Raw genomic sequence first — 16,807 nt, forward strand, 5'->3', positions numbered from 1 at the left:
AGCGGAAGAGTCAAAAGCATAAGTACTGGCGGCACATGTTGTGCCCCGGCCGCCCACTGAGACCTGGGGATGTTAGATATGAATTCGATATTGTTACTTATTGATGGCTAATTCTTGAAATGGTTCATAGTCAGTACTAGGGTTAAGAAGGATGGAGTGAAACACTATCACGTCCATCTGCACTCCCACCAGACTCGGATTCAGTATCGGTTTAAAGCTGATCACCGTCCACTGCACGTGGCAAGGGTCTCTTCTGGGGCTGGCTGCCCGATGCAATTGCAATCGCTAGATGCTGCTTGCAACCACTGTAGACTGCTTTGGCACCCCTGTTATGTAACTATTATGCCCATCCTTTTGTCTAAAAGTATGTCTTTTACTACTTCAGATAGGGTGTAAAAAGTAAGGACTATTGGGATCTGCAACGTATTTTACAACGCATTAGATTTTTTTTTAAATTTGCAAGTTTCATGAAATACAAATCTTGCAAACATAACACTAGGGCGGCTTTAGGTGGCTTTCCTGAGGGCGGGAAACGTTCCCGTTGTCACAAGGAGTCAGGAAGGGCAGTTCGTGGACTGGTAATTCTTGACAGCCTTTACCGGACATATAGCAAACCTCCTTCCCCCTCTCCAGTCACTGGCACCTTCCCCTGCACATTTACCCGCATCACTTTGTCCCCTAAAAGGTCCTGGTGGGTTAGGTCTCTTGCCCCCCGCCGCCCCGACCCCTCCCCCCCATGCACAATCCGAAATCTTCACCTCAGACACCCGGGCCCTCTCTACTGCTCCTTCCCTCTCTTGGCACTCTCTGGTATTTTCCACTCACGAGCTGTCCTGCACTTCATGGGTGGCCATTCTGCAGCGGAAAAACATTTGTGCATTTGTTGTGCTGTACAAATACACAAACCCATCAGCCGTTCTCACGTAGCGCCATTCTAATTGCAACCTCCTGCACTGTGGGGTTATGTTGAACATACTTCCTAAGGCTGATTTTGGATTCTGGCCCTGGGCCTCATGGCTTTTAAAGATCAGATAAAAACCCTCATCTCCAGCTACAATTACACCACAGTCCGGGACGACCCGATCCTGACAGAGTGAAACCTCAAGTATCAACAGTAGACTTGGCACTTACAGTCAAACCACAATAAACAACTTCATAATATCCAGCCAGTACTACATATAGCGCCTTAAAATTGAATTCACCCATTTCTGCACAAGTTGCACCTCGATTAAATCAGCTTTGCTCCTGTCAGTGAAAAAAAAGCTACCCTGATGTGCTACTGATATGATTACCAGAGCATATGAATCTCGATATTGAATGCTTCAAGAAAGCATGGTCAGAGGCACTATACTAACAGAAGAACCCACATTATCTCACCCTTAGGTGACAGTACTAGCCCTAAATAAAAACAGACACACCTAAATTAAATATACATGGCAGTACATCAACAATTCATATCCACATGAGTAACCGGGAATCCAGCCAATGCAAGTGAACAAATCATGATTACTTAATTCATGTATAATTTTTTTTACAGGCGCTAATGTCTATATATTTAGTGTGCACTAAGTTAAGCCACACAGTACAATAAACAGGCTTCAAAATCGTAACAGTCTTAAAGTGCCAGATACGTACATAGGGGATTTTCTGATTGCGTGACTACTAAAGTACATAGGGGGACCCTCACCAAGGAATTAATTGTATTAAAACATTCATAAACACAAGATTTGATGCAAACATTTCAGATAAAGCATAAATGATTTATAACCGTATAGATCCAACAACAGGAGAAAGTGCAATACCTATGCTACTCAAGGTCAGTTTCCAGGTCTTCATACCTTGAAATGCTTGAAATGCTTAAAGTGCTTTATGTGCCTAAAGTGCTAAGAGTCTGCATTTGCCTGAGGCATAAAGTACTTCAAAATAACAGGTAACCGTCATATGACCTTTTATACAGTATCTTAAAAAGGCACTTAAGTAGACATATGTCATCCAGGTAGGCAGCCTCCAGCCTGTGGGAATTTACTCAATCTACAAGTGATTCCCACATTGTCTTTCCTTTCCACCTAGTCTCCCTTCCCTTGTGCTCATAAAGTGCAATCTCTAGATTAAAAAACTGATAGAAAACGCCATTGCCATTGATGGAAGGATAGGGATTGGGGAATGAACCATGCTGCAGCAATACAGATATGACACACCGCTATAGCAGTAAAAAATAACGACTCCCCATCAGTAACGTCCGTTGCCTCCAGTACCCCCAAAAGCATGATTTGTGGAGTCAATACCAAATTAATATTGAAGACATCCTTCAAATATTTGGAGATCTCTAATTTAAGCCGATCTAGCTAAGGGTATGTTGAAAATATATGAACCAGATCTGCTTCAATAGCTTGACTTTGACAACGTGGACAGCATATCCCCTCTGTACCCCCCACTTAGCTATCTTTGCAGGAATAACATATACATAAAAAATGTTTTGTAATGCTGTGCCTGAAGCCCCAGGAACAAAGTATAGTACAGATGAGCTCCGGGACTCATAAAAGCTGAGATCACAAGAATCAAGTCTGTGCTGCCACTTGTTATTATGTTTCTCAAGCTCATCCGGTAAACCAGCGCTGAGGATTAAATACATCAGACTGATCAAACACTCCTCAGGCCCTAACAATACCTCAAAAAGCGAGATCTTAGAAAACCCAGCAAAAGTTTTTCTTATGCAAAAAATCACACATTTGCAAACATTTAAAAAGGTCTCTGTGATATAAATCGAATCTGCCCTGAAGGGCCCTTAAATGATGCCAAGCTGGGTCCTTGGAAGAGATTCCCTAATTTTAGCAGCCCCAGCCTCACTCATTTTAGCAGGCAGACATCCTGAAATATGTCTGATAGTAACAGATTCTTGTGGACTGGAGTATACCAATTAAGTCGGCATAATCCAGCTTTTTCTGCCAAGTAGCCCAGCTCTTAAAAGCTGCCGCTAGCACTTTAAGTAAGTATGTTCTACCAACCTTAACAAACATTCCTCAGCCTTTGGTCATGTTAGCAATGCATTTATGCTCTTTGAGCCCTTGCACCCCATCCTTACTTTCTATGAGAAGTCCCATATATTGAAGGGTGGTGGCCAACTGATACAATTTTAAATTCGCAAGAGCCCATCAACCCCTTTCCCTGGGTAAGGACAAATACCCAATCATCTTCTTAGTTTTGCTATTTGACCAAATACATCTGGAGTGCATGGTATCCATTGTTATAAACCACAGATTTCAAACTCCAATGGGTTAGCATGGAAAAGATAGAGGGCTAACATTTTTACAACTTACAGTGACCCACAATAGACACATTTAGGTTGTTCCATCTCCTGAAGCCCTGCTTTGCTTTCCCAATTATCGGGGCAATTTTAAGCTTAATCATCTGATCGATCTTAGCGCTAATACAGATCCCTAGAAAAACCACCTTCTCAACCACCCGAGCATCTTGGGTAATAATTTGTCTGTTCATCACCAACTGTGTTTTATTACTATTCAGCGAATAACCTGAAAACCTGTTGAACTTGGTGGCTTCCTCCTTTATTGCCCGCAATGCTACATCTGGGTTGGTGCCACATCGTCAGCATAGGCTAAAATGTTCATTTCCCAGCCGTACCGTCCTACTGGTGGTATGACTGGATTAGCCTCTAAATTACTAATAAAAGGGTTGATGTATAGCGCGAAGAGTGAGGGGGAGCAAGGGCAGCCCTGCCTACATCCTCTTTCAATATAAATATAGGCCCAGACTGACCTCCCATCAACTGCAACCAGCCACAGGTTTATAATAGCCTGCACTGCCTTAATATAGAGCAATCCTAATCCAAGATAGCCAATGACTGTCCACAGATATTCCCAATTGACACTGTTGAATGCTTTTTTTGTGCATTCAACAGGGCCACAGCCATGGGCTCATTGGCAACATCAGTTGCATCAAAAAGCATTGTAACCCAGTGGATATGATCCGTCGTGTCTCTCCCGGGGATGAAGCATGCTGCTTAGTAGAGACCAATTTGGCGATAATGCGACCCAACTGGGTGGCCAAGACTTCAGAATAAATCTTTGCATAGCTATTTATTAAAGGTATGGGTCAGTAAGTTTCTGGGTCACAGGGGGCCTTTCTTTAAAAAAAAAAAAAAAAATGTTAGCGGCCGACCAGGACTCAGGAGGCCTTTGGCCCTGTTGCACTTGCTGGAAGAGCTACAGCATAATAGGGAGAAATTATATACAAAAGGCCTTATCAAATTCCAGTGGAATTTGATTGCCCCCACGGCCTTCCCCAATGGAGGTTCTTGAAGAGCTGCTTGTATATCATCAGAGGTGAAGTTCATCCCAGGAGGTCCTGCTTATCCTGAGTAATGCTAACCCAAATCACACTATCCATAAATTGCTCCATATTCTGCTCCCACCACCCCCAAAGGCTGAGCTTGATAACGTTTTTCATAATTTCTCCTGAAACTTCTACAATACCTTCAGGATCCGGAAGTAGACCACCACATCTTACTTCACTAATATAGCCTGCCGCCACCTTCTGGCATGTACGTACCACTTAAAGGTGCCCTACCTTGTTGTTATAATCATGACATTCCTGCTATCTGTTGAGGAATTTCTCTTCTATCTTTTTAGCTGTTATTTCATTGAAGGAAAACAGAGTTGGTGGCTGGTTCATGGGTGAGGTGCTACGAATAAACCTATTCACTGAGCTACAGGTTGATGCGTTTATTCCGCTAATAGCGGACTCTACATTGGCGACGAGCAATGCGGAGCGAAGCACCTCAAGACGGCAGTTATTTTGAAGCGAGATCACTTATTGCTGCATGGTTATCATTCACAGAAGAGGAAGCTTCGACGTAGAAGAATGGCAGTCTGGTGAATCACATGCAACCTAGAATGTAGAATGAAGGAACGAGGGAACATTGAGGTGGATGGTTGGGATTTGAAGGAAAACAGAGTTGTGGGCTGGTGCATGGGTGAGGAGCTATGAATAAACCTACTCACTGAGCTACAAGTTGTCAATGCGTTTATTCCGCTAATAGAGGACTTTATACCTTTCTCTTTTTCAAAACTACCAAGAGCTCTCCACAGAGGTGGTTTATGGTGTGGATAGAAGCCAAAATAAGGGCCAGTTGCACCCCAAGGAGTACCCCTTAATCCATTAAAATTAACATCTCCACATACAATAAAGAGAGCGGGCCAGGCTACGAGCTCTACTGATACAAAATCTAAGACATCTGGCTGATCTGAAAATGAACCATACAGTGAGCATAAAGTGAAAGACCCTGTGCTATACCAACATTTTATTGTTGCCAATCTACCATGTTTGTTTGCAGAATAGCATCTAAAGTTACATACTTTGCCACAAGCAAAAATAACAACACCCCTAGTCTTCATGTCCTGTATGGTACTTACCGTCCAGCACCAGACCCAAAATTTCCAACAGGTTCTTATTACTTCGGTCTCTATGGGTTTCCATAAAGTTGAGCTTTCCAGCAGTGATGCACTCCCTTCTTCAGTCTGACTCATATCACGTGAGAGAGTAAAACTCTCCAAATATCCATTTGGAGCAAGACATAGTGACACTTGGCCATCATATCAGACTCTGTGGTGACATGGGGTCAGTCATTATCAGACAGACTGCTGATTTTATATTTTAAACATGAGTGATCAATGGCTTCTACAGTTATAATAAAATGAGGAATCTGTCAGGCTCTTCTTCTGGCCTCAGTCGTGTTGGACTACATCTGTGCCTTGTGATCAACTATGAATTACTGGTGTATGTTTTTATATTCACAGACTCCATGTTGCATGCCCCTGCTCTACTAGGCTACTTGAGTGTAAAGCATGTAGACGCCTGGTCATCTTGTGCTCACTGACACATTATTGCATGGCCAAATCTATGAGCAATATTGATTTTTATCTGACCGTAAATATGTCATGTCATCATAGAAGGCTTCTGACCTACTTCAGATTAAATATGTTCTTTCGGTTTATGTTGGGATGGCACAAGACTTCTAAGTTTCCCGTATGCACTTATGATTTAGTCTCTATTCCAGGCAATCTGCATATTGCTTCTATTTGTCCTAAACATACTGCACTGCAATATAGTTTTATCCGCCCGCTTTTGCTGCTGATGAATTTTAGTCAAGTGCGGCCAGCTTTATTATATTTGCAATTCTTATCCACCCCAAATGTATGTTATTATGTATCTTGGTTCTTATCTGAAATTCAAGCCTTTGATATGCTATGTTTTATCTACAGTTTAATTTTAATATGTTCGTTTCTTGGTATGCCATAACGAATTGTATGTTCTTAAGTACTTTTATGATTTGCATTGCTCAAATCGAATAAAGTGATACTTGACATCTTGTGCTCTTGTGATGGAAATTGCTATTTCATTTAGGTGCAACAGACTAAGCAACATATTTATACTCTGCGCCGTTTTAGCACCATGTTTTTTTACGCTAAAACAGAGCAAACTTAACTCCATATTTATATTTTGACGCTAGACATGTCTAGTGTCAAAATATTGGAGTTAGCGCCATTTTTTGGATGTGTGAACCCACCTTGCATCAATGAGATGCAAGGTGGGTGTACCCGTCCAAAAAATACGTCCGTAGAGCCATATTTATCCACCTGTGCAAAAATGGCGCACAGGTGGGAAGCAGGCCTAAATAATGGCACTAAGCCTGCTTAGCGCCATTATTTAACACCTGGGTCACAGCAGGCATTAAGGTACCTGTGGACCTATTTCCATGGCCAAACACCATGGAATGGGCCCACAGGTGCCCGCCCCAAGCCCCAGGAACACCCCACCCACACCAGAGCGACACCATAGGACGGGGGACTCCATCCCAGGTGAGTAAGGTAAGCATTTTTTATTTTTCTGTAAAGTGCCATTGGGTGCCCTAACATGGGGCACCCTGCCTGGCACTGGGTCTAATGGCCATGCCCAAGGGACACTGGTCCCCTGTGCTGGCCATTTGGGTGGTGGATATGACTCTTGCCTTCACTTAGACAGGAGTCATGTATGTGGCTGCTTGTGTGTCAGAAAATGACGCTAGGCTGATTAGCTGCAAAAATGTTGGCGCTAACCAGCCTACCGTCATTTTCTGGTGCACTACCTCCATTTCCCATCCCGCCACCCTGCTAGTGTAATTTTTTGTGATGCCAGCCTATTCTTAACGCTGGCTTGCGCCAATCCTTAAATATGGTGCCAGGCTGGCACTGTAGAATGACGCATGCCGGCGCTAATATTTTTGACACAAATCTGCGTTGGCACAGTTTGGTGGCAAAAACCATAAATATGGGTCTTAGATTTTCTGTAAGGAACATAAAGTCCCCAACCATGGGTCACTAATGGCACTCTAGTTTTTCAAATGTTATCTTCCAGGCAGAGGAGTTTTAAACCAAAATGTTACTACTCGCCAAAGGGGATTTGAAAGGTCATCTCCAAAGAGACAATGTGAACAACAGCTCAGTACAAGATTTAGAACTTTGAATATTACACAGTGATTTATAAGAGAGTGTGCTTGTCATCTTCCTAATGGTATGCCGGATTCTTCAGAGTGCAGTGACTCACCATATTACCGAAGTAAATAATAGGCAACTTATCATACCAGTGATGACATTTTGTCATTGACTCTCTGTCAAGGAGCGCTGCAAATCCAAGGCCCTGGCACTAATACATGCAGGTTTATGCAGCTGGGGACGTGCATTTTGTAATGGACCCTGAAGTGGTACTCCACAATAGCTCTTTGTGTGCTGTCCAGAAAAACATGCCAGCCCTCTCAGACTATATATTATTGTAGTAACCTCCGCCTTTTCGCCATTCGTTGCAAGCGTGGCTGGTTAGAGTAGCTTTTGCCTTAACTAAATAATCTTGACGTTTATCAGGATAGGTTTTTTTGACATGGTGTGATTGCTTCATGATCCTGATAGACTGAGAATGCTGTAATCTTCTGTATTAAGGACATTATACTTAAATAAGTGGGCAAAAAAGCACTACTCCAGCTAAAGATGTAGTCATCAATGTTTCAAAGTTGCACAGCATATCTGTGCTTATCAGCTGAATTATGTTTTAGCTGACCTGGCAGAAATGCTACATGAACTATAGTACATAGAGACAGACTAATATATAAATAAACTGTAAAATTGTTGCAAATGTTTTGTAAATAATGAACAACCTCCTTCAGCATGTGGGAGTTTTGTATTTGTTGTGTTTGTTGTGTTTGACAATTACAAATGTTGCACTACTACTGATCTTTGCACTACCTGCTCCACGTTAAATAGTTTCTCCTCCTTGCACCAGTATTCCTCAACCTCTCAGATGAACCCTTGACCTATTCATGTAAAACTGCAGCAGAGATATGCCCTGGTCGAGAACGTTGGGTGTACTAACACATAAATAAACAAACCACAATAACTATAATTTCCCCCTCTACCATGCACAGTGTTCTCATAAATGATGTCATTTCAGACATCATGAGTGTTGCTACAAATGCTATGATTGAACGTGGTATAAGGAATGTAATATGAAAGGGTATAAGCTGTGCATGGTAGAGGGTTGAGTTATGTAGTCTGGCTAGCAAGTTAACAAGAGTGTGTACGGAGGTCTGCAAGTCATAATAAGTTTGGCCTGGGGCATAAATTATACGTTTAAGTTATAACTATAACTTCACAATTTATAATGTTTGTGTAGTTCACGTTTATATATATATATATACATATATATATATATATATATATATATGCTAACAAGGAAGACTGGAACGCTGGGTAGTTCCCAAGTGTAGGCAGAGAGCAGCTCCTTTATATAGAGCCCCCTACAACATGAGCAACACTCTGAATTTGCTCACCTTAATGCCAGTTTCTCTATCAGAGTTTTTAAGGATAGGTTTAGCACAGTGCCATCCACATGGAGCTAGAGAGTGATAAAACATTTTGCCATTTTTACAGCAAAGGTTTGAATCATGGAATTAGCAAGGGCCATCCACACGGAAGTAAAAAAAGATAAACGCCTGTCACCTCTACAGGTATTGGTATACCATCGTCCAAGCCCAACTTGAGTGAATAAAAGCATCCCTTGATATATTTTGTACTAGTTAGAGCTCTTCAGAGAGGTATAACTTTGTCCAGACTCAAGGTGGCATCCAATATAAGTCAACATAATATTGTTTTATGGTTTTTTTTAGGATCATTCAAGAGCAGAAGCACCATCACAAATAAGTGAAAAGTAACAAACTCACAACCTTGTCTGTATTCACAAACAGTTTTGGCATTCACAAACCTTTTGCAGGTAGTTTCCCAGCATAAAACAACAATAAATGTACTGTTCTCAAGAGAAGATCTTAATCCAGTATCATAAAAAAGAGGGGACATCCCAGTAACTGTTGGTGGGGGTAGCTGAAGTTATTTTTCCATGGGGAAATATTTTCTTTGGAAAAACAGAAAAAAATGCTTCAGTGCACGCACACCGATGCATTATATATGCATGCATAAAATGTACACTTGCTGCATTTTCAAATGAATGAGTGTTTACTCATGTGATTAGCTGTCAGAAACTACGAATCTGGCATTATTTGTGATGAATTTCAAAAAGGCGGGACATTTGCTCCAGAACAAAAATGTCACAGCATCTTTATCTTTTGTTTAATCATACATTCAAATGTCTAGAAGGTATGTTCTGGTGTATGAAAATATATGTTTCGTCAGCTGTGGGTGGATGTATAACTAGATTATTTGTGTATTGCTCTGGAAATTGTTGTTTATGATGTTTATAGATTTTGGAACAGACTAAACATGCCACACACCATTTAGCATATATTCAGAAACTGTACTCTGGCATTAACACAAATATACGTTTTTTGTTCTTTCAGCAGCCAAAACATCCCAATCCAGACTGGCGTTACTCAGCGTCCCTAAGAGCTGGAGTACAAAGGTATGACTCCTTTTGAAACCACGTCTACAGTATATTTAAGGGAAATTTGGTATTTGTTTCTGGTTACTGGCAGAAGGCACGGATAAAAAAGATATAAAAAAGTGATATAGAAAACTTGTGAAAACTAACAATTGCTGCCTGAAGTGTGCAGAGAAAATAGACGGACAGGATGCCCAAGTTGGTTTTTTATAGATTAGTAGGTTGAAATATGGGCTTTTACGTAAGAAAGTAAGGAATGAGGAATCTTCTGAAGGATCTCAAAGTGGGGACAGTTATTAGGTCGAGTTTGAGTGTATTCATGTAAAGGGGCGACGCGTTGAAAAAAAACACATCGATCTTGGGATGATGCAGAGTGTTAAAGCTACTCACATGCTGCTGGTAAGTGTTCAAATTGGAGAGCTAGGAGAACAGAGGGAATTGGTCTGCGAAAGGTTGGTGGGAGAGTCGGAAAGGAATCAAATGCGGGCAGCAGGCACATGGATGCAGTTGTGCAATGATTGGATCCAGCAATCCATGTATAAAAACCTGTATATAATTTTCTTAGTACCAACAGCGGACCTCTCCTTATGGGTTGATGGGCCACGCCACCCCACCTTATTCCAGGCAAGAAGGGTGTCTGTCAGGCCGAAAAAAAAGTCAGCCTAACAGACACTCTTATGTTTCAGGTTAGGCAGCCAGGAGCTTAACATGTACTAAATGTGCAAACTCCAGGCTGCCTCAGCTGAACTTTGCCAAGTTAAAGAAGTCATAGCTCCGGTGAGTGTGACATCTTCAGCCTGGCAAAGCACCTCTAGGCCCTCCCCCTCGTGATGGGGGGAAGCATCACAGATTGCCTCGGACCTGGGCACTTCAGTTTTAAGCAACTTTATGCCCAGGGCTGAGTGTCAATCAGTGACACCTCACCACAGACTGGAGTGGGGTCAGCAGTCTCAATAACTCCATCCCACTCTGTAACATGATTGGGACTTCTCTCTTCCCTCGTTGGCTGACCTAAGGTCAGTCAGTGAAGGAAGGCAGCAGTCTCAACCTCCCTGGGACCTCCTAGGCTTCCCTGTCGGACCTGCTGCAGTTGAGGTATGTTTTATGTTTTTATTTATGTTTGGTGCACGCATTCATGTATGAATGCATGTGTATTTGTTAGTGAGTCTTGTGAATGGGTGTTTTCGCACATGTGAATGGGTGTGAGTGGTGTGTATATGTGCCAGCATGCCCCCACCCGTCCCTTGTAAAATTTCCATCCACCACTGCTTAGTACTGTCGGTTTGTGACGATTCTAGTCACTTGTAATAAAGAAATTACTATTCATAGTGCTTTCTATGAGAGTTAGGAGCCTGGGTGAAGGGCTGGCAACGGAGCACAGTTAAAGCTGCAGTTTAAATAATAAAAACGGAGGCTTACGTTTCCTCTTCTGATATTTTTTCCTTGAAAAAAAAGGAATCATAATAAATTAGATATTTATGGCAAAGAGTTCATTGTTTTCCAAACTAAATTTAATTGCAGAAAAGATTACATATCTGCAAGTTTCTATACAATCTGAACCACAGCATTTTTAACCTGAACAATCAACTGATTTAAGTATCTATATGCAAAAAGTACTGACTGCTTTTTATTGTGTTTAATTTCGCAGTACAGATTCTGCATTTATGCTTCATGCCTGCAATAAACATGAAAGAGCAAGGCACCAAAAATGTAAGCAGTTTGTGGGAAGGGTAATGGGGTGATCAGTATTATAGGTAAAAAATACCCTCTGCCATACATTAACTCGTTCCATGCGTCGGACGGCCGGGAGCTGTCCTACGCTACAGTGCTCATGTGCGTTGAATGGCTCCTGTCTGTCTGTGCACATGGCACTGGAAATTACTCTGATGGTGGCACCAGAGGGATTCCTTTCTGAAAGAAACAGTCTCTGGAGATGGGGAAAAGCTTCCCCATCTACTGCGGCTGTTTTTTTTTGTTTCTGTTAAGTGAGCCGAGCGGCTCATTTCACTTTCTCTGCATCTATGCTCGTGGGGCTATCTCAGCACCCCCGAAGCACTGACCCAGACGAGAAAGGTATTGTTGGAAGGGGGAGAATCTCCCCTTTCCAATTCTACCTTTCCCAAGTATGTCCCTGCTTGGGGATCACCCAAGGAAATCAAGCCCCAGGATTGGCCTTTCATTACCCCCATCCCCAACAAATGGGCACAGTCTTTCTGCCCCCAGGGACAATAGTCTACACCATCTGCCCCCCAGGCGGACAGAAAGCCCGCTAGGCACCAGGGATTTTTTTTTATTAGCGTAGGGTTGGTGGCTGCAAAGAATAGGCATGACAGTGTCCCCACTCTCCCTAAAAAATGGGCACAGTCTTTCTGCTCCCCTTTGGGGCAGATGGGGTAACAACCCTGATCTTCCCACTAGGGTGATAGAAAGCCCACTAGGCACCAGGGACTATTAGGATTGGGAGCTGCTCAGAATGGGCATGGCAATGCCCCCACCCCTCAAAATGGGCTGAGTCTTCCCCCCAGCCACCCTGGCGACTAAAGCATCATATCCCAATGGCAAGCAAAGGAGATTTTACTCTTTTGGGTGTTGATGTCACATATGGGCTAGCAGATCTTGGCTAACTCCCAATATCGCCCCACTTGTAGTGGTGAATGGCTGCACTTTTTGGCTTGGGTAAGCTGCTACCTGTTAAAAACCCACCAGACCCAGTCACTTCTGAAAAGTAGACATCTGGAGAAGTCAAGGGAGGTGTGCTTCAAATGCATCTGCACCATTTTCGTACCCAAAATGCCCTGCAAACCTCCAACTTTGCCTGAAGTCACATATTTTCCCCTACATTTCTGTGAGGGAAACTTCCTAAATCTGCTGGAATCTACAAAATCTTTACCACCCAGCATTGCCGATTAAATCTCTGCCCCACTTGTGTGGCAGGAACTAGTGCCAGAGACAGGAACGGATCTAGCTGAGGTCAATAGGAGTCCCCACGCAAGCACTCCCATTGTCCTTGGTTTGATCCATTTCTGTTGTGGCACTAGGCCTAGCCACCAAGTGGGGCAGCGTTGTTATTGGCACAAGTGGGACAATGCTGGGTGGTAGGAATTTTGTGAATTCCTGCAAATTACAGAAGTTTCCATCACAGAAATATAAGAAAAATGTGTAATTTCAGGAAACGGTTTACAGGGCATTGTGAGTAAGAAAACCTAATGAGGTCCACACAAGTCACACCATGCTGGATTTCCCTAGGTGTATACTTTAAAAAATGTTATGGGTTGGCCAGGTTTCCTTAGCTGCCAGCTGAGCTAGGGTCCAAAAACTAGAACTACCCACACCGTAAAAAGAGGGCTAGTTTTTCAGTGGAAAAATGTGCTGCATACATTTTGTGTTTTGGGCCATTTCCTGTCGCTGACACTAGGTTTGCCCACACAAGTGAGGTACCATTTTTATGAGGAGGCTTGGGGAATGCCTGGTGAAATGAAGCTTGTAGCTCCCCACAGTTTCCAGAACTTTCAATCACAGAAATGTGAGGAAAATGTGATTTTTCATCACAGTTTGAGTTTTGCAAGGGATTTAGAGTAAAAAACAAATGGTGAGAGCCACGCAAAGTCAGCCCACCCTGGATACCCCTAGGTGTCTAGGTTTCCTTAGGTTTCAGCTGAGCTAGGGTCCAAAAAGAGCTACCCTCATCGAAAAAGTAGAGTAATTTTTCGATGGAAAAATGTGCTGCGTACGTTTTGTGTTTTGGGCCGTTTCCTGTCACGGGCATTAGGTCCACCCACACAAGTGAGGTACCCTTTTTGGTGGGAAACTTGGGGGAATGCCAGGTAGAAGGAAGTTTGTGCTCCCCACAGATTCCAGGACTTTTGATAACAGAAATATGAGGAAAATGTGTGTTTGATGGCATGTGTGGCTGTAGATACACATGCTCTGCATATTCCTGCCATTCTAGTATTGGGTCCGGCGTGGTGCAAGTTATTTTTATTTCACAAAGCATTTCAAGTCATGGGATTGAGTGACTCCTCCTCTCGGTGATAGTGGGCATGGGCATCAACTATTTTGTTAGATTGTTTTCTCTCTGCCGTCGGGTTGTGATGTGTGTCTTTGCTCCTTCTTTCGACTCTCTGGTTCGAAATCTTTCATTCCGTCTTCTCTTCTTAAATGGTATTTTGTCAATCATGCATGCCTGTCTCAGCACTCATTTTGAATCGTCGGTGCGGGCACCAACCGTACGCCCTCCAAGGCGTCTGCGTCCTTCTGGGGTGTACTTAACCATGTGGCACCGACCACTATTCTAAGCTGATGGAACAAACGCTATTTTGATTCTGTCCTCGGTGCCACACTAAATTTCCCCACACCACCAACATCTGGTGTATAACCTGTGCCTCTCCCCCAGTCAACAGGAAGCTACCTGTGATGGCTGCAGGTCTTTCTGGTAGAAGAAGACGCTTCAGGATGTAATGGCGCCTTGACTGTGAATGGCGCACAAGATTTCAAATGACACACCAGATATCTTTGGGAAGGAACATGCCCAGGACAAACCTGAACAACAAGAGAAGGCCTTCTTTATCCAGGACTCTGACGTGCAGTTAGACATCAAAAGCCACGAGGTGACATCCACACAACCTCTGAGTACCGAGGCCCCTCCTAACCACCCCAAGACAGTGTAAAAGCCCCTTTCAGAAGTCGCTGGACCGCCATTGCCACCAGGCCATGGCCAGATCCTAATATCCATTTTGGCTGCCCCACCCACCTGCTCGGCTCCGAAAACAGCCAGGACAAAACTCTTGTCTTTGGCTTTGACCTCCAGCACTTCGGCCCCCGACATCGATTCCATCTCAGTCCAAGTTTCGGACTCCTACTAGCTCCACCTCAGTGCCAATGGAGTTGCACTGACCGAAGACTTTGATTCCAAAATCAATGGATCTGAAAACCTTGGAACAGAGAGACTGCAGTCAGTCTTTAGCAACACCTTCTCCCATGGAACCTATTCTGGAGACTATGGGCACTTGTCAGCACCACCTCCATATTCAGGGGGGTGCAGGACGCATTATTGCTTCTCCCACTGCACTGATCAAAAGGAAGCTGTCTTTTCAAGAAGCTCTGGACACACTTCTCCACCTCCAAAGAAAAGTAGCAAGACAAAAGCCTGCAGCCCACCTCACAAGCCTTCTCCACCTCCTCCTCCTCCTGATCCACCTTTTCCTCCTCCTCCACCCCCTTCTTCTCCTCTGCCTGCCTCCCCTCCTCATTCTCCTGCTTCACCTACTCCAGGAGACTACATCCATCAAGGATTTTCTTTATATGTTAGCAAAGATTTGGGTGGGACACAGCTGGACCCGGATCCATGTGACACTTATGACCCTGACCCCATCCTGTCCAATGATCCTGACCTATACCCTGCACTCCCCCGATACTACATCTTACCAGCAAGTAGTGGCAAGAGTGGCCACTTTCCACAATTTGAGACTACACAGGGACCTTATCAAATAGGATTTTCTGTTTGATATGCTCACATCTACTCACTGGGATATCCAGTTTTTCCCAATGCTCCCTGGCATGCTCCGTCATGCTGATGAAATTTTCCAGGAGCTGTCTGCTCTATGGTGATCACCCCTAGAGTAGACGCAAAATATAAGCTTGATCCTTCTGACCCATTATTCATTAGGTCACATGTCCCGCCAGATTCCATAGTAGCCTCCACTACATGAAAATGTGCCAATAGTCAGGCCACAGGTGACTCTCCTCTTCCTGAGAAGGAGAGCAGGAAAATTGATGCTGCCAGAAAAAGAGTGCCCAGGCAAATAACAACTGGGGCATTGCCAATTCCCAGGCGTTACTGGCTAGACCTGACTTGGCTCACTGGGATGAAATCGAGAAGCTCGGAGCTCCTCCAGTTTGTCCCAGATGAGCAGCGCAAGCGAGGACAACAAATTATTGCTGAGGGGCAAACAATATCTAATACTTCATTTCACTGTGTCCTGGACGCTACAGATACAGCTGCTTGCAGCATCAATAGAAGTGTTCTAATGAGAAGGCATGTGTGGCTCTGCTGCTCTGGTTTCAAAAACGAAGTACAGCAAGTGGTTCTTAACATGACCTTTGATAAGGAGCATCCTCTTGGCCCTCAAGTGGATCTACCCTGGAGAAACTTAAAAAGGACACAGACACAGCAAAGGTCAGGGGTGCTTTACAGTCCCCTCACACAAAGGGGCACTTTCCGTCACCTCACTTTCAGAGGTGCCTACAGATCCATGACCTCCAAAGCCTGTACTTCCCAAACAAGACAGCCTATATCCTCCTATTCTAGGGGTTTCTATTGGGTATCCTACAGAAGCAACAACAACATGGGCAGAGGTAAGAGCACTGCCTCCCAAGGCTGTTCCTCCACTGCAAGGCAGTAACTACCTCTGCCTTCCCCCGCTCACTCCACACCTGTCAGGGGACGGCTCCAACATTTTCATCCAGAATGGGTCAAAATCACAAAAGACCAATGGGTCGTTTCCATTCTCCAACATGGTTACTGTCTGGAGTGCATTACCACTCCTCCAAATATTGACCCTCACACTCACAAGCTATCCCACAACCACCACTCCCTTCCGAAACAAGAAGTTTAATCCCATCTTCTCAAAGGGGCCATTGAGCCTGTTCCCTTACAACACCAAGGGTCAGTGGTATACTCCCTATACTTCCTTCTTTCCCAAAAAGGATGGCTCTCTCAGGCATATTCTGAACCTCAGCCCATTAAAACAGTTTGTCAGAACACTTTCACATGGTTACTCCATGTTATTCCACTTCTGCAACAAGGTGACTTTATGACAGCTCTCGATCTAAATGACGCCTACTTTCATAGTCCCATCCACCCTGCACACCA

General features: G+C 43.7%; 1 protein-coding gene across 10 annotated transcripts in view; it reads left to right on the forward strand.

Moving 5' to 3' along the window:
• Positions 1–16,807, forward strand: part of LOC138245659 (protocadherin alpha-C2-like) — a 557,250-nt gene that overhangs the window by 358,132 nt on the left and 182,311 nt on the right. For all 10 annotated transcript variants that reach the window (XM_069199413.1, XM_069199407.1, XM_069199416.1 and 7 more), the window contains exon 2: positions 9,896–9,957. In XM_069199413.1, the coding sequence (XP_069055514.1) occupies positions 9,896–9,957 (62 nt within the window). The remainder of the gene's footprint in view (positions 1–9,895; positions 9,958–16,807) is intronic.

Source organism: Pleurodeles waltl, chromosome 7 (assembly GCF_031143425.1).
Source record: "Pleurodeles waltl isolate 20211129_DDA chromosome 7, aPleWal1.hap1.20221129, whole genome shotgun sequence".
Taxonomy (NCBI): Eukaryota; Metazoa; Chordata; class Amphibia; order Caudata; family Salamandridae; genus Pleurodeles; species Pleurodeles waltl.